Raw genomic sequence first — 26,772 nt, forward strand, 5'->3', positions numbered from 1 at the left:
AGTGAACTCCTATGACCAGTTAAGCCCCTGACGCAGTTGGCCACGCTGGCATCCCGGGAAGCCCCCGAGTGTTGCGGCTCCTCCTCTCCTTGGCCCAGACGCCCCTTCTGCATATCTTCACAGAGAATAATTGCATTTTCCAGAGATACAGGGAGGCTCCTTCCTCCTCATGCTCAGGAAAACCTCATGGAAAACAGCATCAACCCATTAAGCAGTCGACACGAGCGGGATTGAATTTTGTGAGTCCCACCTTGAGAGAAAGGGGGTGTGAGTCGATGGTGCATTTTGCTGTCAAAACTCACAAGCTGACTGCTCAGCGTCTGTGTGGATGCGCTTCCCTGCAGGGGCCGCAGGACACGGAGAACCACCCGGGGTAAAAGAGCCCAGCACTCCTTGGATCCTGGGGACACACCCAGCGCTGCTGCAAGTGGGACTTGCCCAATTTACAAAACAAATGCTGCTTGGCCCTCAGAACCAGTGCCAGCAGCACCTCCCACCACCCACCCAGCGGCACCCCCTGGGACTGATTTTTTTTTTTTTTTGGTGAGGAAGATTGGCCCTGAGCTAACATTTGTTGCCAATCTTCCTCTTTTTGCTTGAGGAAGATTGTTGCTGAGCTAATACCTGTGCCCATCTTCCCCTACCTTATATGTGGGACGCCACCGCAGCACGGCCTGATGAGTGGCGTGCAGGTCTGCACCCAGGGTCCAAACCTGAGAATCCCAGGCCACCGAAGCAGAGTGCACGAACCCAACCACTACGCCACCCGACCGGTCCCCTGGGATCGATTTTATCTGATCACATTATTTGGATAAGAGAATAGACACTTCTGTCTGACGCCAGCTCAGCTCCCTTCCCCACCTTTCTCCAGGAAATCTGACTCTTAGGAATATCAAGACGGAAAAGTACAGAGAGAGAGAGAAGGCGGGGAGTGAGAGAGACAGACAGACACACAGAGACACAGAGAGGTCCCTGAGTTTCCGCCCACAGATTTTTCCTTTCTCTAGCCAATGTTATGGAGCGGCCCTCGGTGCCTTGCACTGGGGGCCAGCCTGGACCACGGCCTTGTCTCGAGCAGGGGCAGAGCAGGACTGAGTGTCACCGTTCTCTTACCACTGGGGTCCGGGTTTACATTTCTTAGGTCTGTGGATTCGTTATCAAACATGTGCTTCTTGATCATGCAGATCTTCAGGGCCAGGAAACCCACAGATATGGCAATGCCCAGCGCCATCCCGATGATGGCATATTTGATTTCTGCAGTGCAGGGAGGAAATGAACAACAGGTGTCAATTCATCACCACCCTGCAAAGGTCTTCTACAGCTCTTTCCGTTTGGGATGAAGTCTAAGGTCTTGCGTGTAGACCTGAAAATCCCCACTCCGACTCACAGAAGCTGACCTAATTTTCCATTCTCCTGGGAGTGCATTTGCTCCCGCCCCTCCACCCACATTCCATCCCCTCTTCCTGGAACTCCTTCCCTGGTCCCTTCAGCTGTGCAGATCACTCCCTAGTGGCTGATGGCTCATTTCTGGCCTCCTGTAGCCCTTCCTCACTTCCTCCTTCATTAATTCGTTTATCGAGTCTGTGTTGATTGCCTGCCCTTTGGTGAGCATTGAAGGCAAATGAATAAGAGCTGACTCCATGCTGGGGAGCCCACAGTCAGCAGTGGAAGGGGAGAGCTCACTCCAAGGCCAGGTCACAGGGTGGGCTGGGCTTGTGTGGGAATCGGCAGCCTTCCCAGGGGAGGTGACAGCACACGGCACAGTGCCCGGCGAGGTGAGCCCCAGAGGTGGAGAGGAGCTGGACCGTGCAGTGGAGGGAGGGCGCCAGTGAGGGCACGGAGCATGGCAGAGCCGGCTGTCCGGGGCTCACGGCTGCAGCGCAGGACACTGTGTTTGCTGGAGCTGTTCATCTCACAGAGAGCGGACGAAGGCCTCCCTGAGGACCCAGATCCCCTTTGAGGACAGGCTCTCGTGTAGGGCCACAACCCTGGAGGAAGCTGTGCTGGCCGCTCAGGCAGGCCCGGAGGCGAGCGCGGCCCTTGTTCTTCGATGAGCGGCAGGAACCAATGCCAGCTCGCCCCCACCCACCCATGGCTCTAGAGCGTCCCCTTCCTGCCCCTCAGTCCTGCACACAGACTAAGCCGGGCAGTGACCTACCAGTTTCGGCCCCCGTAGACTTGCCCGTGGCCAGCACTCGTGCTCCTCCAACATCTGCGGAGAAAGAAAACCCAGAGCGGGGTTAGAACAGAACTGCTGGCCGCGATCTGGCCCAGGGTCGAGGGCCAAACCTGTCCTCAGCCACCACTCCACACGTCTGGGAAAGCCTGGCACAGGTTCCACGCCGGCTTGGCCGCCACCCTCAGGAGCACAGAGGTGGGCTCCTGGTTGCCACGGAGGGTCTTGGAGCCTTGCTGGGACGTCGTGCCCTCCTCAGAACCCAGACCAGGAGCGAGGTTCTGTCGAGCTCAGTTATGCCAGCTCTTTAACATGGTTTCCAAGACCCACACTCTGACCTCTGCCTGCTTGTCTAGCCTCCTCCGTCATTCCCACGAACCCGCTCATTTCAGCCAGACTGCCCAGCTTCCGGCTCCCCACACAGGCCGGGGATCTGCTGCCTCTGGGCCATTCCCTCTGCCGGCCCCATCTTCTCCCTCTCCTCCTGCCCCTCGTGGTGACTCCGTGTTACTCCCTCCCAACTCCCTGCACCTGGCTTGGCTGCCCGCCTGTGTGCTCCACAGTGGCTGGACTCACACATCATAACTGACCACTCCTATTTATTTAACATTACACGGTGCTGCTGTGTGCCCAGGCTCCGTCCTAAGAGCTTCTCAGCTATTAACCCATTGCTACATCTTCTTGCTGGTCTCCCCACCGGGCTGTACAGTGCACTGTGGAGTGTTCTACCCCCAGCATTTGACACAGTGCCTGGCATGTAGGAGGTATTAATAGATGTTTGCTGAGTGAATGAGTGAGCAAATGATGGTGACAGAGCATGCTGCAGGGGTGTCTCTCTCTTCTAGCCAGGGCTTGAAACCCTAAGACAGGAGACGTGGCTCACAAGCTGGGGCCATAGTCCCTGCAGCCAGGCCCTACAAGAGCCAAGGCAGAGCTGTGGGCCTTGGAGAGGAAGGCTTATATTAATTGGCCACTTACTTTGAGGCAGATATTGGGTACAGCGTCTGCATTAATACACTTAATACTCACAGCAACAGCTCCGTAAGATAGGCACTGTTAGCACTGCTGTTTGATGAATGAGGAACTGGAGGCATTGAGGACTCGACAACATGCCCAAGGGCCAAGAGGAGTGGAGAGTGTGGCAGGGCAGGGTCTGAGCCCTGCCATCTACACTGAGAGCCCCACGACGCCCTGCAAACTTGAACCCCAGGGAGCTAACTAGCAGAATGATGCCAAAACCACTAAGGCCACAGGCCGGAGGGGCGTGGGCAGGGGTGGGTGGACGGTCAGGCCCAAGTCTGATTCTCAAGTTCAAGCTTCAGGCAAAGGCAGAATCAGGAAGTGCCACAGCCCCTAAAAAGGACCAGGTGACTTCATTGGGAGGAACCGGATCTCCCCAGTTTATCTCCAAGAAAAGGCCACCTCCCGAGTCCTGACCTCCTGGAGGCTGAACAGTGGCTGAGGTACTCGCTCGTCAGAGCAGCAAAGACGTTCTGCACACGGCCACGTCTGCCAACCATGCTCAGCGCTGCCTGGGTGACGCGTCGGGTTGATGGTCTACAGAGGACATCTCCGCTCTGCATGCGTTTAGTGGGTAAGGGATCATCGTAGTAGAGGTTAGGATTTTCTAGAGGCTTTGTTTGGTAGGTGGGTAAAGCTGGGAGATTCTTAAGCAAAAGTACACAGCCTTGTTCTAATCACAGGTCCTCTTGGAAATTCAATGACTTCTCTCATGGATGTGCCCACGTGGGGCCCCTCTACTCACATACACACCACAGACACCACCACACACAATATGACCCTGGCTTTGTCAGTTTTCTGAAGCCCCCACTGGGTCCATTGTTTCTTTACATTCATCCTGCTGCTCCAGCTGGGTTGAAAACTGTTCCAAGGGACAGGACAAAGCCTTGTATTTTGCGCATGGTAGGGCTAGGCTGTCAGGTCCACTAAATGGAGTGGCCGTGGCTGGGAGCTGACTTACAGACTGAGGCCTGAAAGTGAGAGCTGCATGTGCTGCCTGCTCCCACTGGGTCCCTTCTGACGCCAGCCTGGCCTCTCCCTGCCTTCACTGGGCAGGAGGCAGGGGACGGGGCAGGGCATCAGTGAGTAGTCCAGGCTCACCAAGGGATGGCGTCTCCCCCTGCCCCTTCACACACTGACGTCTTTCCTGGCCCCCACCTCAGGGGCCCTCCCCTGGTGACCATCGCTCTCCACATGGAGCATGCAGCATAAAAACTTCATACAGCCCGGGGTGGAACTTGAACAGAGAAAGAAGAAAGGACACAGATCAGAAAGAGCGAGATGGAAAGAGAGACGGAGAGACACACCCACACAGGAATACAAGGAGCCGTGCACTCAGGGACACACACAGAGGCTATGCTGGAGAATCAGACTGCTGGCAGGATGGTCGAAGAGGAAAGAGGAGAAAGCACTTCTAGTGTCAAAAGGGCTTGGCCCTACCTTCCCTACAGCACCAGGCCCCAGCCGTTACCCAGTTGCCCAGCATCCTTCATCAGAGGTGTCATCCTGAATTCTCGCCCCTTTCTGTCCCTCCCTGGAGGAGCTGAGCCCCAGCCCTGACTCCTCACCCCGGGACAGTGTTCGGCCCTCAGACACCACCCTCCGTGCTCCATCCTGTGTCTGCCCTAAGTCCTGAGGCTGCCTCTAGTCCCTGGCCTCAAACATGCTCTCTGGGCAGGGTGTCCTGCTTTGGGTCCCAGGTCAAGGACTGATGAATGCCCTCCGTGGGACCACTGCTCTTACAGCTATAGATGGACAAACCTGGGCGGTGGACCATCCTGTGCACTCCTGGAGGCCACATCCGGTCCCAATAATTCCTGCTAGCCAGCCCCACGGCCACTCGGCGGCAGCCTTTCCCCTCCTGAGGGAGGGGATTCCCTCCACGCAGCCCTCCCCCTGCTTTCCACTCTGCCCTGAGCTCTAACAAGCCTCTGGGCGAGGATCTGTCACAAGCACACTAGCTGGTCTGACCCCATCCGCACATCCTGCTCCAGTCATGAGCTGGGGGAGTCCCTCCTGGGCCGTAGACCCCCTGGCTCTGCAAAGTGGCTGGAGGATGGATGGCCCTAGCAGGGCTGATCTGTGTGCACAGAGTGCTCTTGCATGCAGGTCTGTGAGAGACCCAGGAGGAAGCCACACTGCGCTTGTTCTGCTGGAATTCTCTGGGTTCTCTTGTACACAGGAGAGGGGAGCTTAGCATCCAGAGGACAGGCTCTCAAACTCAGAGGAGAGTCCAATGGGGCTGAGCAGGGCTGGCTGTACCAAGGCTGGTCCATGGGGCAGTGGTCGGCACAGGGTTGGCCAAATATGACTTGACCGCTGTTACTCCTCAGACCGTCCACACTGAGACGGTGCGGAGGGCAGGAGCAGAGGGCCCGGAGCACAGCCCTTGCTGCTACCTAGAGCAGAGGGCACGGGGAGCTGCCTCCAGATGGGCCTGCAGAGGTTCCAGGGTCGCCTCCACCCGCATATCTCCATGCAGCATGTGCCCGGGTTGGGCCCTGGCCCCAGGAGCTCTCACCACGCCACACACCTGAGGCTACCCCTGCCCAGAGGACGGTGCCTTTTTCTAAGTGCACAAAAGCACCTATAGGCTCTGAGTCTAGGGTTTCTGCTTCCTCCCCATGCCCCATCTGGACCTGACACTTCACCCCTCCTGCCGAAATAACGTGCTCCAACCCCCCTCCCTGCAGCCCCTCCCACCTCAGTCCTGCAGAACACAGCCTGCTCTCTGCAAGTGGCTTCCCAACAGGAAGGAAGCCCTGCAAGAGTAAGTGGCTCTGAGGTCTCATGGCGCCCTGGGTCCCCCTCCCCCAGGCCATGAGAGGAAGCCGTCCGAGGAAGGCACCAGCACGGCTCTGTAAGACACGGAGCTGAAGGCGCAGTGGCCTTGCCCCATCTCAGTTGGAATCTGGCCAGCTGAGAGCCCATCCCTGACATTCAGACTTCCCGTGCTGTCCACAACACCTGTCAGGCCCACCCTCGATGGGGGCTGGCGGTCTTTGCCACCCTTATTTGGGCAGAATCAGGCTGTGTGGTTCCAGTTGTGGGGCAGTGGGCGTGCATGCATTCAGATGTCTTTCTATAAGTATCTGAACTAAAAATAGGGAGAGGCTGCCCTAAGTGTTTGTCAATTGATGCCTGGCCATTTTCATCTTGGAACTTAAATATTGCAGAATGCCTCCTAACTTTAGATCCCGTGAATTCCAACGTTCACAGCTAGAAGAGGGGGTTTCATATGTCTAGAACAGGCTTCCATCATCTCCTAACAGAGTCCACACATAGGAATGAGGTACCCGCAGTGCGCTCCAATGGCCCTGGTGCCCAGGGGGATCCAAGAGCAACCAAAGACCCCTGTCCCCATGAAGGAGCTCACAGAGTGATGGGGGAGACAAGATTTACACTGAAGAAAAGATCAGAGTGTCATGGGTGATGTCCAGCACCTTCCTACACACCTCAGTCTCCATGAGCTGGAGGAAGTCTGAATGGGGGGGGTGTGGGGTGGACACTTGCTGTGTGTCATGTCCACCTCCCCTGACCACTTGGCTGCTGGCAACCCCTTGCTTTTCCTTTGGGGAACCACCTCCATGGGATTCCCTCGGGCTGGCTCTAGGATGGACGTGTGAACCACATCTGTTTAATTAGCATATTCCTTCTTCCTGTCAGTAGTGATTGGTCGAGGGACAGGGCAGGTGATCCACTTGAGGCCAGTAAAACTCAACTCAGAGACTTCAGGGAAAATATTGAGAAATAGGAGTGTCGCCTGGGGCTGAGGGAGGCCTGCCAGGCGGAGGGAACCTTATAAGACTGAAGCCCCCACAGAAGAGGGTCAAAGTGATGCCAAGTCCTAAGATAGCTTTTGAGCCCCTGAATCCAGCTGTGCCTGAAGCACCTCTTCTTGACTTTTCAGTCACTTTGATAAGGAAAGACCTTCTTTATCTGAATCTTATCTCAGCTAAGTAACTGTCATCTGCAATCAGAAGAATCCTTATGACTCAGGCGGCAGGTCCTCCACAGAGCATCACTGGAAATCAGATTGGCGAGGTGGGGATGGGAGCAGAGAATGCTGGCTGCAAATGAGCTCACAGCACAGCCTCAAAGAAACCCAACTAGGCTCTGCAAGCTAAGCAACCCTGTGCACCTCTGGGCCTTTGCACATGCTGCTCTATTTGATGCAATGCCTTCCTTGTCCTCATGGAAAGCCTTTACTTATCCTTCGAGACTTAGCACAAAGCCGCCTCCTCTGGAAGTCCCTTTCCTCTCTGCTGGTCCAGGACCACTGCTGCCACCTTGTCATACCTCTGCCTGTCCTGTTTGTGCTGCTTGCAGGTTGTTCCGTGGCATGAAGGACACACTTCAGCTAGCCCAGGGTGAGCTGTTTCTCTCCAGGACCAGGACCAGGAGGGTACGTGAGACTCCTTGGAACTTAACTTCGGTCAGTGGGAGATGCAAGGAGAAGGTGGAAGGGGGGACTCCTGAACTGACTGGGATGTTACCCCAAAACTACTGAGCGTTAAACCAGAAGTGGCCTGGGCCGGCCCCGTGGCTTAGCGGTTAAGTTCGCGTGCTCCGCTACTGGCGGCCCGGGTTCGGATCCCGGGCACGCACCGACGCACCACTTCTCCTGCCATGCTGAGGCTGCATCCCACATACAGCAACTAGAAGGATGTGCAGCTGTGACGTACAACTATCTACTGGGCCTTTGGGGAGAAAAGGAGGAGGATTGGCAATAGATTTTAGCTCAGAGCCGGTCTTCCTCAGCAAAAAGAGGAGGATTAGCACGGATGTTAGCTCAGGGCTAATCTTCTTCACAAAAAAAAAAAAAAAACAGAAGTGGCCTACAGTGATACGATCGAGTTTCTAGTACTGAGTGATAACGGGGGCTCAGGAGGGAAGTACAGCTCAGCCACAGAGAAACGAATTGAGTGACAGCGTTGCTCCCGTGACTCGGAGACAGAGACACTCGGGGAACACATGCAACATGTGTGGAACATGCATGCAGCACACGTGGCTGCCACTGCTGTGATGCCTCTGTCTTCCTGCCTGAGGCCCGGGGCCACGTAGAGCACAGCCGGGATCCGCTGGGAGAGGAGAGGAAAGGGAACGGGAAGTACAGAGGGAAAGGGCGGTCCGAGTCTGCCCTGCACCAGCTTTGATCCTGGGCCTCACTTTCCTCATCTGAAAACGGACACTTAAGACCCTGGCGTTAGAAAGGACTCACCGAGACAGCTCCTTCCTCTCTGCCCCTTTGTAAATTAGGGGACACAAGGCACACTTGTCCGATTGGGCTGGTTTTTGCCGTGGCACTGGCAGCCCCTTCCCTTTCTCAGAGCTTATGGGTGGGTCCACTTCTCAGAAAGACCCACCCTGGCTCTGTCACCTCTCCATGGGGCTGTTTGAAGCTGGGAATTAAGCCGTGGAGCCCAGATCAGACTCGGGGCTGCAGTCCCCTCCCGAGCAGAGCGCAGGAGTGCTGCTGTCGGCCTAGGTTAAGCTGCGCTCCAGCTCCCAGCGGCTGCTGCGTGTGCATGGGGCCTAGAGCCTTCCTTTGACGGGGCTGTGACTTGCAGAAACCTCAGGATCCCTGTTTACAAGCCTAGAAACCAACTGAAATTGCTCTCCCCCCCATGCCCTCTTCCGGTCTCATTAAACAGACGGCAGCTGCCAAACTTCAAGTAAACAGGACGTCGCTGTTCCTCTCCCTCTGCTGTTGGAGTTCCTTGCTCTCTGTGAAAGCACCGGGATTTGGGGCAGACCCTAAACCTGCCAGAGCTGTGCAGGCTCGAGAGGTGGAAGGCAGAAAGGAAACAGAGGTGAAGACGAGCAGAGCAGAGATGGCTCCAAGGGGGACGTGGGGGCCTTGGGACATCTCCTTGGTTTCCATGAACCCCCTTCCACAGCAAGAGAACACAGGCAGACAAACTCGCCCCAAAAACCTAGCCCAGAGCTGCCTGGCTCCTGGCCAGCAGTGGCCCTGACGCCCAGAAGATGGGCAGCCAGTAAGGAATTCCATCACGGGCTCCCTGCTAACACATGGAGTACGGGGTCGTTCGCCATCTGGGGGGACCAAGGGGCCCTAACCCAGCCTGGGGGAGTCAGAGAAGGTCCCTGGGGTGAGCATTCTTTAAAGGAAAACCAAAAGGACAAGTGTGAGCTAGAGAAGATGGTGGCAGGCAGGGCTGGGAGCGGGAGCAGGCGAGGAAGGCGTCCAGGAGGAGGAAGAGGCGCTGGCAGAGGCCGGAGGCCTGAGGGGGCGCTGGGGTGTGGGAATAAGGAAGGCGGCTCAGCAGGTAGGAGCAGTGCGGGGGCATGGGTAAACTGAGGCTCTCGGGGCTTTCCAGAGGATGAGGATGGGACAGCCAGCCAGGACACGGCTGCCCTGGGCAGGACCTGGAAGCAGGAGGCCACGGAAGGCCACCAGCAAGATGAAGAGGCTGACCCGTGGCTGTGGAACACAAGGGAAAAGGCCTCCAGCTTCCAGAAATAGCATTGTAATTAAGAGGAAAACAGTAATGGTGGGTGACCAGACGGCATCAAGATATGTGCCCACTTTGTTTTTCCTGAGCAATCTTTGCTAATTAATTCTTAAAGATTCACACACTGGGATTAAAACACTCAGCTACAGAAGTCAAACTGATCAATACCTCTCCAGGCTAATGGAGGAGCTGGAGGCGGGGAACCGGCTTCTGCCAGAGATAGAACTGAGGGTTCTCCAGGCACAAGGAGCACTCCCGAAGGGGCGGGCTCCCCAGGGTGTCCCAGGTCCATGCTGGCCAGGAGGTGGTGACATGCAAGCACTGTCACACCTGGCAGAGGAGCTGCTGAAACCTCGAGGGAGCCAGAGGTGCCAGGAGCCACGAAGAGCTTGAGACTGCCCTGGCAGGATGGGAGGTGTGTCCAGGGAAGACCTGGCCAGAGGACTCATAGCCGGTACCCAGACCACCCTACACTCCCTGGTGGTAGGGGGGTTGCTCCATCTTCTAACATCTCTGTGGGGGCATGAAACCTTCCAATGACCCGGTGGGGGAAGAAATGAGACTTGGAACCAGAATATCTGAGTCCACATTCTGCCACTGCTCATCCAGTGGCCTCGGGCCAGATGTGACATGGCTCCCAGCTCGGTGGCCTCTCTGCAATGGGGCTGACCATGGGAAACCTGCCCAGCTGCACGTGGAGTGTGGCTGGAAGGAACGTCTGGGGCGTGGGCACAGACTGAGGTGTGGGAGGGAGCTGTCCTCCACGAGCACTCCGCCACCTGCTTCAGACGGGGTTCTCAGCTTTCCTGGGGATTGCAGGAGATGTGGGAGCAGAGCACACCGAGAGGTGGCTCTGGGGCAGCACTCAGATCAGCAAGGAAATTGTCCTCCCCATCACGGGCTCAGATCTCTGCCGTTACATGAAGTCACTGAGCCGAGCAGAGGCCTCCAGAAGGCTGCATGATTCCAGGTGGGGGACAGCCCGCCCACTCAACTCTGGGGCTTCAGACCAGAGAAGGCCTGTTTTCAAGAGCGAGGCTTTGCAGAGAGAGCAGGGGAGGCTGGAGGCAGTGCAGAATAACTAATTAATGATGGTAAAGTATTGTGGAAGAGGAAAGCGCTGCATAACCGCTAAGTGGTGGGGTTATTATTATTCATGCAATATTGATGCAGTGCTCTTCAGCCTCTGGGAAGCTTCGCTCTGGAGCCCTCGGGGACCTGGCTGAAGGAAGCATGTGCCCAGGGGGCGGGGCTGTGGGATGACAGCTGGCCAGGCCCACGGGGACGGGGCCATGATGCTGCAGAGGAAACGGCAACGCCCAGCCAACCCTGGAGCCTGGGGCCTTGGCAACTCTGGGCCATCTGCCTCCACCTACCAGGAGAGAGGCTCACTGAGCCCTACTGTGTGCCAGGGTCTGTGCCAGGCATTTCCACCGTAGTCATCTTTTTTAAGGCAGATCCTAACATTTGCAGAGCCCAGGGCATGCCACATGTCTAACTATTTAAAAGTTAGAGATCAAGCCACACACAGGCCCCGCCCACTTCCCCCTCAGGGCCCTGCAGTCCACTCCCAGGGGTCACCTTCTCAAGGGGAAACTCAGCCCAGTCAACATCCAAAGGTTGGCAAGGTCTTCTGGGCAGAGCGGGAGGAAGCCGGGCCTGGCCTGGGCCTCCTGGAGCGCCGGGACCCTCCAGGATTTGGATGGGGCCTGGCCCAGTCACCTCCCACAGGTCCTCCTAGCCATCACCTCGCTTTCCCCACTGGACTTCTGGGCTACACTAGGGTATGTCTCCCCAAATAGACCTCCAAGTGGAGGGAGAAAGTGTTATCTGGGAATCAGGTCTGCCTAGGAATGCCTGTTGGTCATTGAAATAAAAGCAGTCCCTCCCTCACTCTCCAGTTCCCAGGCCCCACTAGGCTGTGGTTTCCCAAACCCAGACACACCACCCTCACTTTTAGCTGCCCGGTGCACACACAAGTCCCTCTCTCTCAGATCTGTGGCTGACCCAGTTCCCGAACATTTAAAAGACTTTCCAACAAGAGCAAAGAGAAAAGCTTCCTTGCGTTTGGATGTGTGTGATGTGTGGGGTGGGGGCCCCTCTCCTGGAGACCAGGGTCCTCGTTTCACAGGGAAGCCCCAGGAGGGGACACGTCCTCTCAGTGTCACACACTGAATGGAAGAATTCTGGAATTTGAACCTGGCTCGGCCTGGCTCCAGGGAAAGGCCTCATGCCAGCACGCAGGGTAGACAGTGGCTCCAAGTTGACCACAGATTCATAAGATGTCACGTGGCTCAAATACCAGGGCTCATCTGCAGCTCAGGAGGTCTCTGTACTTAGTACCCACGGTCAGCTCAGGGACCCTCTGAGTGTCTCCAGAGCCTTCCCTGTGTGAGCATGGCTGCTCTGTCCAACCTTGTCTTCTGTGGGGCTGAGCATGGGCCCACCACAAGCTGTGACAGACACGGCACCTCAGCCGCACCGCCTGACCCCAGGCTGCACACTGCTTCCAGTGGGGAAGCAGGTGTGAGGTGTGCAGTGTGGCCTCAGAAGCCAGCAGAGACCCTTCTGGTGCAGCCCTAGACCAATCTAGCCTGCCCTCTCTCTCCTGGGAAATCTCCCTACCAACAGCCGGCCTGCTACACCGCAGCTGGGGAGCTCTTCCTCCAAGGCTGCTTAAAATGCCCTGCAGGATAAGGCCACCTTCCTCCGCGTGGCTCCTCGGCAGGCCTGTGCTCACCTCTCAGCCTCACCCTGCACCCCCCTCCAGTCCTGCTGCCCTCGCCCCATCCCTCCTGTCCCAACCAGGTTCCTTCCTGCACACGGTCCCTACAGACTGGCTCCTGGACGCAGAGGTTCCACTTCACGCACTAATCGACTCACAAACAAGTTCCAGTTACTGGGCATAAGGTGGGCAGTGGCCCGGCAAGACCAGATCCCTGCTGTGACAGTGCAGCAGGGGACAAGACCCCAGAGGGAAACGCTGTCAGGATTGTAAGGAGTGCAGTGATATAGCGTCTCCGGGGCCCTGGGGAGAGGCGGCACACATTCCAAACGGAGGATGGGATGTGAGAGGAGGCCTTGAGACTGGATGGGAACTTGACAGATATCTCATGGAGCTGGGGAGCCTGAGCACAGGGTGCTGCATGTGACGGGGCTGGGGAGGCCCTGTGGACACAGTAAATGCTTTGGTCTGTCCTAGCACCAGTGGGAAGCTGCTGAAGGATTTCAGCCAGGCAGAAGCGTAATCAGTTTGCACTCAACAAGACTCCTCCTCCAGGAAGCCCTCCTGGACACCCTAATGCGGACCGGGGACTCCTCCTCTGCTTCCTTCTGTGCTTCCTTCATCCCAGCACTTAATACACCATATTGCAACTGCCCTCCCCACAGACTGTCGGCTCCTTCAGGTTGGGCCTGATTTACTTACCTTTGTGTCCCAGCAGAGCCTGGTGAAAATAAGAATCTACTTGACGAAAGAGAAAGCCCAGAAGTCCATGTGCCCCAGACCCCTGGGATAGCCCAAGGGCCCAGTTCCAGGCCCTTTACCCTTCCCCAGGACAGCAACTCCTTGACAATGTGGCCTGAGGTCTTGCACAGGTTAGCACAAGTCTCTGAGGTGGGTGCAGCAGGTTCCAGGCAGAAACTCCCCAGCTCCCCGTCTGTTTCATTCAGATGAACAGGAGAGAAAGCCGGTTCACCTTACTGAGAACCATTAGCCGGTTATTGAATGGAATCATATTTAATAAAAGGAGCAGTTCAAGCAATTCTGGTGGATAAATGAGGGTCTGGGTGTGACAGAGATGCTTATGGTGACTTGAAAGAGGAGCACTAGTGTTTCAGTTTGGGAGTGAGTGAAGAAGTCTGTGGATTTGTGTGTCAGCCGGGTCGGCTCCCATCCAGGGTGCTGGGACCATGGGGCTCTCCTGGCAGGCACTCTGCTGAGATCACCACTACTGCCATCACTGCATGGGGCATTTTCTCTCCTTCAGGAGCCTCTAAGATGAGGGATGTGTGTCTGAGAGATGTTAGTCAGCCCAGGCCCCCTCCCCAAAGAGCATTCCTCCAAATCACTCATTCCCCAGACCCTTAAAAACTCATTTCAGACCTCCATGTCCCGAAAAATGGAATAGACTTACTTTCGCCTATTCCTCTCACTAAGTATAGCTAAAAACCATAGCTATTACATAAAAAACCAACATGAAAAGATCCTGAAAGGTGGGGAGAGGAAGGCAAACTGGGCGAGGACCTTGGGAATCCCACTGGAAGCAGCATGTGGCCTGAAGTCAGGGTGTGGCTGAGTGGTCGGTGTCTGTCACAGCCCTAAAAATAGGAGTCAATAAAATAGACTTTCATTCTCCTTTTAAGATTTCTAAGTTATATTTGACAGTTGAAGCTAAAAAATCATAACACATCTGATGTAGTTCTCAATATATGAGGAGAAATATTTAAGAGTGTAAAGGCATATAGAGGTACAATTTCTACATTTCACTTGAAGTGTTACAATGTTGACACCAGTAGACTGTGACACGTCATGTAAATATAATGTAATGCCTAGAGCAACCACTAAAAAAACTCTGAAAAGCAATGTACTCAAAAAGATTACAGGCAAATCAAAATGGAATTCTAAAAAAGTGTTTTAGTAACCCACAGGAAGGTAAGAAAAAAATAATGAAAAACAGAAAACAAAATACAAAAGGGCAGACTGAAAGCTCTAACATATCAATAACTACATTAAATGTAAATTGCCTAAATTTGCCAATTAAAAAAGAGATTTGCAAAATCAACTTAAAAAGTGACTGAGCTATGTGCTGTCTATAGCTCACTCCAAGTATGATACAGTAGTGCCCCTTACCCACAGTTTCACTTTCCATGATTTCAGTTATCCACGTCAACCATAGACACCATCTGCTCCTGACATCCAACCATCGATGTCGACATCATCGTGGCTCTAAGACCCTCCTTCTGACGTATTGTCAGAAGGCCAATAGTAGCCTAATGCTACATCACACTGCCTATGTCGTGTCATTCACCTCACATTGTATCATCTCACACCATCACATGAAGAAAAAGCATGAGTACAACACAATAGGATATTTTGAGAGAGAGAGAGAGACCGCATTCACGTAACTTTTATTACAGTGTATTCTTATAATTGTTCTATTTTATTATTAATTATTGTTGTTAATCTCTTACTATGTCTACTTTATAAATTAAACTTTATCATAGGTATGTGTGTATAGGAAAAATACAGTGTATACGTGGTTCACTACTATCTGCAGTTTCAGGCATCCACTGGGGGTCTTGGAATGTATCCCCTGCAGATAAGGGGGGACTACTGTATAGAGAGGTTGAAAGTATAAGTAAGGAAAAAAATATGTACCATGCAAACATTAACAAAAAGAAAGAAGGAGTGGCTATATTAATATCAGACAAATTTCAAAGCAAAGAAAATTATCGTGCTGGAGACATTATATTACATTATATTATATTCCATGATGATAAAAGAGTCAATCCACCAAATAGACCCAGTAATCCTAAATGTCTATACATCAAACAACATAGCTGCAAAATAAGTGAAGTAAAAACTGATAAAACTGAAAGGAAAAATAGACAAATGCACAATTATAGTTGAAGCCTTGAACAACTGATAGAACAAGAAGACAGAAATTCAGGAATGATACAGAAAATTTCAACCACACTATCAAGCAACAGGACCTGATCAACATTTATAGAACACTCCATCCAACACCAGCAGAATACACATCTCTTCAAGCATTCATATAACATATAACAAGATAGGCTACACTCCAGTGCAAACCTCAACAAATTTAGAATTGAAATCATAAAAAATGTGTTCTCTGATCACAATGAAATCAACATATTAAGTCAATAATAGAAAGATAACAGGAAATTTTCGAAACACTTAGGAACTAACAACAGTTCTAAATAATCCATGGGTCAAAGAAGAAGTCCCAAGGAAAATCAAACATCGATTTACTGAATAAAAATGAAAACCCATATCAAAATTTGTGAGACATAGCTAAAGTAGTGCTGAAAGGGAAATTTGTAGCATTAGATGCTTACATTAGAAAAAAGGAAAGTCTTAAATATCCCACTTGAAGAAACCAGAAAAAGAACAGCAAAATAAAGCCAGAGCAGGTAGAAAGGAATAAATAATAAAAATAAGAGCAGAAATCAATGAGATTGAAAACAGAAAAATAATAGAGAAATTCAGTGAAACAAAAAGCTGGTTCTTTGAAAAGATCAATCAAATTGACAAACATCTAGCAAGATTGACAAAGGAAAAAAGAGAGAAGACATAAATTACCAATATCAGAAACAAAACAGGGATATCGCTACAGACCCTACAGATATCAGAAGGATAATAAGGGAATACTGTGAACAACTCTACACCTAAAAGCCTGATGACTTGGATAAAATGGACCAATTCCTCAAAAGTACAAACTATCACAACTCACCCCATATGAAAAAGATACTTTGAATAGCCCTATAACTATTAAGGAAATTGAGTTCATAATCTATAAACTTCCAAAAAAGAAATCTTGCTGGCCCAGATAGTCTCATGGGAGAATTCTGTCAAATGTTTAAAGAAAAATTAACACCAATTCCACACAACCTCTTCTAGAAAATAGAAGAGGAGGGAACACATCTTAATTCATTTTATGAAGCCAGCATTACCTTGATATTAAAACCAGACAAAGATAATGCAAAAAAAGAAAACTACAGACCAGTATCCTTCATGAATATAGATTCAAAAACCCTTACCAAATGTTGTCAAGAAGAATTCAGCAAGACAAAAGAATTATACATCATGACCATGTGGACTCTATTCAGGGATGCTGGTTCAATATTCAAAAATCAATCAGTGTAATCCACCATATTAACAGGCTAAAGAAGAAAAAACCACATGATCATATCAAGTGATACAGAAAAAGCATTTGACAAAATTCTATACCGATTCATGACAAAATCTCTCAGAAATCTAGGAACAGAAGGAAACTTCTTCAACCTGCTAAAGACTATCTACCAAAAAACCTGCAGCTAACACCATACTTAATGGTGAGAAATGAGATACTTTCTCACTAAGATTGAGAGCAAGGCAAAGATATCTGCCATCACTATGCGTGCTCAACATAGGACTGGAAGTCCCTGCCAGTCCAATAGGGCAAGACAAGGAAGTAAAAAGCACACTGTTCAGAAAGGAAGAAACAAAACTGTCCCTATATGCAGATATGATGGACTACGTAGAAAATCCCAAGGGATCTAAAAAATAACTCCTAGAACTAGTAAGTGACTTCAGCAAGGTGGCAGCATACAAGATTGACACACACAAATCAACTGTATTTCTATATACTAACAATTACACATAGAAAGAGAAAATTTAAATACAATACAATTTACAATCGCTCAAAAAAATACTTAGGTGTAAGTCTAGTTATACGTGTAGAGGTCTCATATATTAAAAACTTCACAAAACTGATGAGAGAAATCAAAAAGGATCTTAATAAATAGCAACACATACCCAGTTCATGGAAAACTCAACATAGTAAAGACATCAAATCTTCCCAAATTGATCTATATATTTAATGTAATTCCTATCAGAATCCCAGCAAGACTTTTTTGTAGATATAGATAAAATTATTCTAAAATTTACATGGAAAGGTAAAGGAACTAGAATTGCTAAAAACTTTTTTCTGAAAAAAGTAAGAGGGATCAGTCTACCATCATGAAACTTATATACCTACAGAAATCAAGACTTTGTGGTATTGGCAGAGGGACAGACACTTACATCAATGGAAAATAAAAAGATAACCCAGAAATTATATGATCAACTGATTTTTGACAAGGGAGCGAAATCAATACAGTAGAAGAAGGATAACTTTTTCAACCAGTGGTGCTGGAACAATTGAATATCCATAGGCAAAAAAAGGACCTTGATCTAAATTCATAAATGAACTCAAAATGGATCATAGATTTAAATGTAAAATATAAAACTATATAAATTTTAGGAGAAAATGTAAGATAAAATCTTGGAGGGGCAAGCCCGGTGGCATAGTGGTTAAGTTCGCGCACCCCACTTCAGCAGTCTGGGGTTCTTGGGTTCAGATCCTGAGTGCAGACCTACTCACTGCTCATCAAACCATGCTGATGCAGCGTCCTGCATAGAGCAACTAGAAGGATGTACAACTATGACATACAACTATCTACTGGGGCTTTGGGGAGAAAGAAGGAAAAAAGCAGGGAGATTGGCAACAGATGTTAGCTCAGGGCCAATCTTCCTCAAAGAAAGAAAGAAAGAAAGAACATCTTGGAGACTTGAGTCTTGGTGAAAACTCAGACATGACATCAAAAGCATGATCCAGAAAAGAAAAACATCAGCAAATTAGACTTAATTAAAAATAAATACTTTTGTTCTGCGAAAGACCCTGAAGAGGATGAAAAGACAAGCTGGAGACTGGGAGAAAATATTTGCAGATCACATATTTGAGAAAGGACTCATATACAGAATATATTAAGAATTCTTAAAAATCAATAGTAAATGAAAAAAAGCAAGCTATCCAGTTAGAAAATGGTCAAAAGTCATGAAGAGAACTCTTGCTCTCTCAGGAAATCTCTCCTCGCCTTCCTGGGGTCCTAGCCTCTGCCTTTACCCTCTGCTGACTCACTCAGAGACCCTGGGGTGCTCATTTTCTTTAGTTTCATTTGTGGTAATTTGTTACACAACAAAAGAAAACTAATACATGGAGAATTCTTTGTCACTGGAATCCATGCACATCACACCGATTCTGAACCATTGTCTGTGCAGGAATCTGGAACAGGGGAAAAGCTGTCAGGGAAGATTTTTACAAAGATCTCAGGGACTAAGAGCCAAGGAATAAAGTGATGAGTTTGACTTGTAAGATAAAAACGAATTTAATTCTCTTTACCCCTGCCTCTGCCATCTTTTCATTATAAATTAAAGGAGAGGAAAGCCTCTGCTCTCTTCAATAACTCTGTCTCCTTCAGTGAGGAATGTTTTAGGCACTGGAATGTAATTGAAGTGATATCGTATTTTTTTATTATATGATTATAATACATAGATTTCAGTAGTGCTTTCCAACAGAATTAAAATGGAGACAGATCGCTGACATTTTGGTTGGAATTAAGAGTCCACAGGAATATTTTGTATGGCAGCTTTTTAACAAGAAAGCGCAAACCTCTAATAAAATGCCTAGAAATTTCACCAGATATTTTCAATAGCTGTTCTTAAAGCAATATTTTAGCAAAATTTAAAAACATTAATCATTGATAGTTAAGAGGCAAATAACATATTTACAATTGTGACAACTCTAATCCAAAGCCCAGTTGAAAGTCTTTTATCATTATGTCAAAAGTACATCGGCCTTTCTTAGATGGATGTCCTGTGTCTCCACATGGGAGGCCCGGGGAAGCACACAAGAGGAGTCATGTACGTCTCCAGTGAGGAGTGAATACCCAGAACCTAATCTCAGGATATCAAGCAAACCCCCAAATGAGGAGTGTTCTATGAACAAACAGGGACGGAAGCTTCTAAAATATCGATGGCATAAAAGACAAGCAAAGGTTGTGGAGGTGCTCCTGATTAAGGAAAGCTAAAGAGACACGGTTACCAAACGCAACGCCTGACCCTCCGCCGGCTTCTTTGCTGAGGCTGCAAAGGGCGTCGTTGGGCCAAGTGCAAAGATTGGACCATGATCATGAGATTACGTGAAAGTATTTTGTCAAAGTCAAACTTCCTGAAGTTGATAACTATACTATGGTCGTATAAGAGATTACCTCTATTCTAAAGAAATACATGCTAACGTATTTAGGGGTTTAAAAAAACATGATGTATACAACTTACTCCCAAGTGGCTCAGAAAAAAACATCTCTCTCCGGATATATACACAGATAAATAGACAGATAGATAACATATGATAAAGCAAATGAGATGATTTGTTTGGGAAATCAGGAGGCATAGTGGTTGGATTCTCACCCTCTGCTTTGGCAGCCCTGGGTTCTGAGGTTCGGATCCTGGGCATGGACCTACGCACCACTTATCAAGCCATGCTGTGGCAGCTGTCTCACACAAAATAGAGGAAGATGGGCACAGGTGTTAACTCAGGGCCAATCTTCCTCAGCAAAAAGAGGAAGATTGGCAACGGATGTTAGCTCAGGGCTAATCTTCCTCACCAAGAAAAAAAGAATTTTTATTCTTGCAACTTTTCTTTAAGTTTGAAATTATTTTGAAATAAAAAATTGAAAGGACAATTTTACAAGTCATATCAGATTTTCCATGATGATAGCACTTTCTATTCTCGACTGAGAAGCAGTTTGGTGTTTGGGCTAAAAATGTAGCTTTGGGGCATCTAAATGCTTCCATTTCAATCCCAGCATTCCCACTTACTGGCTACGTGACCTCTGGTAAGCTACTTTATTGCTCTGTGCCTCAGTTTCCTCATTTGTGAAATGGGCATGATGATAATAAGAGCATCTACTTCGTGGGCTGTATGTGAGAAATGAATGAGGTCTACACAGAAGTGCTGGAGCAGCACCATGCCCAAAATCAGCTCTTGGGACGTGTGATTTTATGATGCTTTCAAGGAATGGACACTACGTGAAAGAGTAGAGGTGTAGTAAGAGCCAAGATGAGACTAAGGCAAAAGAAGAAGAAAGTGAAGGAGGAGGAGGAGGAATCTTAATGTACAAGTTATTAAGAGTCATAAGCTATAGTAAATAAAACAGTGTGACATGATTCAAATATAGACAGATGCAGAGAAAAGGCACAGAATAGGAAACCCATTAACAGTTCAAACATATATTAAGTAGATATAGAATAGAAGCAGCATTGCAAAGCAAGGGAGAAAGGAAAGATTATTAAATAAATGATATCAGGACACTGATGTTCCATATAGAAGAAAACTACAATTAGATCCTTTCTTTAGGCCACACACAAAAATAAATTCCAAATAAATGAAAGACCTAATCATGAAAAATGTAACCACTTAAAAAAATATATTTTTAAGTTTCTTACATAAGACAGAAAAACCAAACACACAAAAAGGAAAGGACTGATAAATGTGATTGCATCACATTTAGAGACTTCTGCAAAGCAAAGGATGCCACAAAGATAAAAGATAAGCAACGTACTGAGAGAAGACATTTGCAACACATTACACAGACAAATAACTAATATCCAGAAAAAATACGTAAAAGACTGATAACCAAATAAAACTTGGACAAAAAGTAAACAACAGGAAATCTGCAGAAAAAGAAACGTAGTTGTCTGATAAATATAGGGAAAATGATTATTTTCACTAGTAATCAGGAATACAGAACCTAAAAACTTGGAGTTAATATTTTACAATTCCGGCAAAAAATGAGAAATCTGACAATCTCGAGTCTTACTGAATCTGTAGGGGACAGATATGTCCAGGCCTCACTGGTGGAGAGCAGTTTGGCAATATCCAACAACAGGAGGATCGTGCATACCCATGACACAGCAACTCTTCCAGATGTGTCTCCTAGAAAAACAGCAGCACGTAGGTGCCGAGAAGGCTCAGTGCAGCATCGACGGTCATGCAAAAGGTTAGACACAACCTAAATTCCACCAGTATGAGAATGGATAACTAAATTATGATACAGTGTTTCAGCAGAATCGTAGAGGTAGTTGAAATGAATTGGTCTGGTTCATATGATCAGAACAAGTAGATAATGCAGCATGTTAAGTATGTTCTGGTGGCATTCATGTCAAGTTTCTAACGCCTAGAAAGCAACACAGGAAGGAAACCCAGTCAAAGCAGGGGTGCTGTTTTCTCTGGAGAGCGAGAGAGGAACACAAGACAGAGGGGGAGCCCAAAGGACTTTATCTCCATTTCTCAGGTTCTGTTTCATTGATGGATATGTTGATTTACCCATCTACTTTTAAAATTTTAACTTAAAAACAGGAATTTTTAAAGTGTTAACTCAGGGCATTGGGTCCATGAATGTTTGTTACATAATCTCAGTTTTTGAAAGCATTTTTAGAATATTCAAAAACTTGTTTTTCGAAAACTCTCCAACTACTCTGCGTGTGGAAAATAGCGGACCTGGCCTCTCTTCCCGGGGTCTCATGTGAGCCTGGACGTGACCGGGGGGACTAGGTGGCGATCCACCCCTGCCATGTTCCCAAGAGCCCTCTTGTGCAGTTCTCCGCACACCCTGGGGTGACTGACCTGGTCACCCGCCGTCACAGGCCATCCATTATAGGTTATACTAGATAATCCCCCCAGTCCCTTTTACAAGCCCATAAAGGAAAAGCCCAATTTTTTCTTACAGCTTTCAACAAGCTGATATGTTATTTTTTTGTTCATAGAAATTTATGTATTGAAATTAAGAATATATACGATCAGTATGAAAAACTTCAATAGAGAGAAACTAAAAGATGCCTCATAATCCCATCTCCTAAAAAGAGTAAAAGATACTATTAATCATTTGCCGTATTTCCTTCCAGTCAATTTTTTGGATAAGTAAGCAAATACACGAAAATATAACTATAACTATGTTAACTGTAACTCTATAACTGTCACTTTGTCACTTCTGTCCATGTCAGTTCTGAGAAAGTTACGTCTTTCATTTAAACATGTTAGATATCATTGGAACAGAGCATAATTGGTTTAGCCAGGTTCCGACTGATAATCACTTGTTTCTGGTTTTTGCTGTGGTCAGCATTGCTCAATAACATCCTATTAAATATGTGCAGGTGCTTTTACCTTATTATTTCATTAGGATATGTTCCCGAAGGTGGAATTTCTGGGTAGAAGGTTGTGAACAGCTTACATTTTGCACATTTTGCCAAATGGCCTTTTGGGAAGATTGGATCAATGAGTACCCAAATGCCCAATGGCGAGTCTCCCCTCATGTCAGATACTGGCTCTGCGCTTTCCATGTGGTAACAGATTGAATTCTCTCAACAGCCCTATGAGGTAGGTGCCATCATTAGCCCCAAGTTACAGATGAGAAAACTGAGCACAGCGAGGATAAATAACCTGCCCACACTCTCTGGGCTGGTGAACAGCAGAGCAAGGATGAACATTCAGAGGGTTTAGAGCCAGACACACACTCCTAACCACTACTATCTCTACTACTAGTACCTGAAAGCACTAACTAGCTGTGATACCTTGGCCAAGTAGTTAAAAAATCTCACCCATAAGATGCAGATATAGTGGAACCTACTCCATAGAGTTATCGTGGGGTCTGAAGGAGCTAATGCGAAGTGTTTAGCAGAGCATGTGGCACATCAGAAGGACTCAAAAATGTTAGATGTGATTATTTCTTTTATTTGTGAGCTTCAGCATTTTAAAGGCTCATTGTCTGTAATTCCTCAATGAATTGTGTATTTGTATAATTTGGACATTTTTCATTGGGTTTCTTAAATTTAACTTTCTTTTTTCCCCCAGGACAGACTGGTTTGTATATCTTCAGATAGGTCTAAAGTAGAAACAAGGGTTAGAACTTCTGCCACTTTACCGGGCACCCTTTGCATTATCTGCCCTGCACACCATATTCCTACCATCCCCTCATTGCTACGGTCAGGGGCCCATTTCCACATGCAAACTGACAGATGCTGAGGCTGTCCATCTGTCTGACATGCTAACTCCCAGAGGTCAAGGTCTTTGTTCTCTCCTGGACTTGGTGCAGGCTTCAGACAGAGTCCTGCCTGTGGGAATCACTTTTCCCAGGTCCTGGATACAGGCTATTGCTCTGGAGACAGAAGATTAAATCTAGAGACACACTGCTTGCCTTTGAGTCTTGACCCAGCGCAAGCTTGGGGAAAGAGCATCCTTGCGTATATGAGGGACATCTGTTGCCTTCTTAAAAAATAGCAGTTGATGTCAAAGGGGATTTTGTGAAGTTGCATGGCTCTTTCCTTCTCTGTCTCTATCTGTGCTCTCCTTCACTCTGCGCCTCGATCTCTCTCTCTCCTGGTTTCTTTCTGTCTGTCTGCTTCTCTGGACTTACATTTCTCCCTCTCTATCTGGCTCTACTTCTCTATTAGTCTCTGCCTCTGTCTCACTCCCTTCTTCCTTGTCTTGATGCACAGGATTAAAGATGGTTTAAAAAACAAAGACATCTCTGGGTAACTAAGAGCCTACTTCACTCCTTAATAAGACTGATTCACCATTAACTATAGAGAAGTATCTATGAACCTACATTTTCTCATTTTATGTAATGGTTTTGATTTGACTTAATTAAATTTAACTTAATTCTTACACAGTCCTAGAAGGTAAACATTATTATCCCCCTTTTTATTGGTTCAGAAACTGATACTCAGAGTCTAAGAAGCTTGCTGCAGTTTATCAGCAGTGGAGCCACGATGTAAAGCCAGATTTGTCTAGGTCCCAAGCCCAAAGCTCCTTCCGCCACACAACGCCTCCTGTTCTCCCCTGGCCCAGAAGCATTTGTAAGCTGCAGCCAGAATGAAACAGACAAGAGCTCTGCTCACTGTCAAGTCAAAGTGGGAAAAGCCATCTGTCCAAAGGACATATCCATGCTTTAGAGATTGGACCTGACGGATGAACACTCCTCCGGTTTCCCGCTCACTGCGGCGCCCCTGCCACAGGACAGTAAGGTCCGCCCCATTTCCTCACTTACCCAGGAGAAGGAGGAGGGCTCTCAGCATGCTGGATCCCAAGTCCATGCTGGCTCTCTGCTCCTGGGTCCTTGCAGAGCAGGCACGGAGGGCTGTGTGATCCAAGGTTCAGGGGACAGGACCTAAGCCCCACGTGACAGGGAAGGAAGTCACTGCCACAGCCCAGAGGCTGCTGTGTTCCTCTCAGCTCTGTCTGAGGGCGGGGCTGAGGGAAGCCCTTGTTGTCCTAGCCTCTGCTAGGCAGTGGAAGGGAGCTGGCCCACGATGAGGGCTCAGCGTGGTGTGCCGGGATTCTAGCTATTACCCGGCAATATCTCCTGTAGTCTACCCCACACAGCACAGGACAGAAGATTCTTGCCCAAAGACCCAGGCCGGTAAGTCTCAGAGGGGGAGGCAGTCGGTCTGGATGTCCAGCTCCTGCAGTAGCCCCTGTGGCCTTTAAGCAGGGACAGGAAGCCCCCCCTCCCCAGCCCACAGTGCAGCCCAGTCACTGTTTTTGGCCATGAACCCTTTGAGTCCAGGAGGCCTATGATTCTCTTCTCAGAATAACATTTTTAAATGCCAACAATAAAGCATGTAGGGATTATAAAAGAAACCAGTTATATTGAAATACAGTTATCAAAATATTTAGAAAACAGACGTGATATAGAAATATATGTGCTTCTTTATCCACACAGTAAATAGCAAGATCTAGCGGCGAGTGACATAACTCCCACAATCTTGATGTCGTGATAAATGCAAAGGATATTTAGAGATATCTAACAACTGGAATGTGGATGAAAATATCTGCGGTTCCTTCTAGTAATAAAGCTACGCTACTGTGTAACACCCATGTGGTAACACTACTGTGGTTTGTTGCCTGCACTCGCCTGAGAAGGAAATGCTAAGTTTCTATTCGAGATCAGAGGACAGAGATGTGATTTTTTTCCCACCTTTTAACCCCCGGGTCAAGCACCCCGTGCCGGAAGACCCTTGGTTGTCAACACAGGCTCAACCAGCAGATTTGGGGCTACGTTTCTGTTCTTCTCCTTGACACCTGCTTGACCATCAAGCCACCAACTCAAGTGTGCAAGACATGTCACTTTTAAAAATGTAAACCAACTTAATGACAATTGTTGAGCCCCATCCAACTGAGCTGGCAGAGGTGAAACTCTTCGTTCTTGGGCTCCCGGGGCCAAATCTCTAAGACACTGACTCACTGAGCACCTCTCGCTGGGCGTGGCACTCGCTTAGAATATGGCGTTTATTCGACCCCCATCACAACACTGTGTTAGGTGTCAGCACTGGCCTTCCTTTGACAGAGGAGGAACCTAAGTCACTTGCGGCAACCCCAAGTCCTCTCAGCTGGGCTTTGAACCCAGGTTGTCAGCTGGCAGCCCATGCCCTTCGCACTGTGCTGTGCCCTCCATGCCTGGGTGCCATCCACTGCCAAGGTCAAGCCAGAGGTGGTCAGGTTGCCCTTGTGGCCACTGACACTCACCAGGCCCCTTCAGTGTGGCCACTTTTGCTCCTTCTGAGTCTCACGTAAATGATGGACATGAGTGGAGCAGGGTGTCCATGACAAAAGCAGTTTGCTTCATTTTGGTACCTTAAGGATCCACCCAGATGCATGTTCTTTCATATTAAACACTTTGGGTCTGTATTCACCGGCACCAGGAAACATACACTCTCTTGCTTCGCCTGAAACACATGGAATTTTAAAATTTTTATCCCACTTAATGGAGACATTTGTAGGAGAAATATTTCACTTTCACCTACGCGAACCGTAAGAAAATGCCCGCGAATACGCAGTGATCCGTAGACAGTGGCTGGGGCCCGCGGGATGTACGCAAAGGAGCTGCAAGCAGGCTTGGGGCCTCCGGGTGAGCAAAGAGGTCTTGTGTTCATGTGAGATCAATAACTGTCACACGTTGGCAACTAATTTTAAAATGTTTTCACACGTGATGGGTCAAACCAATCACCAGTGTGTGACTTCTGCCTACAACACCTCTCTAGACCTCTTCCAGGGCCCGACCTTTCATGTATAAACCCAGGGACGAAAGTTTCTGCAGCAACTTCTGCTTTTCTCCCTGCTACAACCTCCTGAGACCGGAAGATACAGTGTCTGCTGCCTACTTGAATGGAGACGGGGGAAATACAGAGGCTAAAATGGGCCCAGAAGCTAGAATCTGAAAGACGACCTGACATCTAGCGAGTGCACCCAGGTGTGAACGGTTGTCTTGGTGTGGCACGATGACGCCAGCCAGAGTGGGTGCCCCCCCCATGCTCCTGTAGTGAATGCCTGGTTCCTAACCTGAGGCTGCTCCTGTCACAGGTGTCAGGATGACTCCCACTGGACCAGGAGCCTGTGAGGGCAGAGGCCGGACCATCTAGTCCAGCTTCCGACACAGCACATGGTCTCAGTAGCGTTTGTTGACTGTGGAATCAACTTACTTAGCTCACACCCAGGC

At 48.7% G+C, this 26,772-nt stretch overlaps 1 protein-coding gene across 2 annotated transcripts in view; it reads right to left on the minus strand.

The window, feature by feature from the left end:
* Positions 1-24,469, minus strand: part of TMEM273 (transmembrane protein 273) — a 36,335-nt gene extending 11,866 nt beyond the window's left edge. For both annotated transcript variants that reach the window (XM_087431831.1, XM_014789034.2), the window contains exons 1-3: positions 24,325-24,469; positions 2,159-2,212; positions 1,114-1,254 (exon numbers count right to left, since the gene is read on the minus strand). In XM_087431831.1, coding sequence (XP_087287957.1) covers positions 1,114-1,254; positions 2,159-2,212; positions 24,325-24,370 — 241 coding nt within the window. In that variant the 5' untranslated portion in view covers positions 24,371-24,469. The remainder of the gene's footprint in view (positions 1-1,113; positions 1,255-2,158; positions 2,213-24,324) is intronic.
* Positions 24,470-26,772: the final 2,303 nt, after the last annotated feature.

Source organism: Ceratotherium simum, chromosome 6 (genome assembly GCF_057802395.1).
Source record: "Ceratotherium simum simum isolate JZ-2026a chromosome 6, ASM5780239v1, whole genome shotgun sequence".
Lineage (NCBI taxonomy): Eukaryota > Metazoa > Chordata > Mammalia > Perissodactyla > Rhinocerotidae > Ceratotherium > Ceratotherium simum.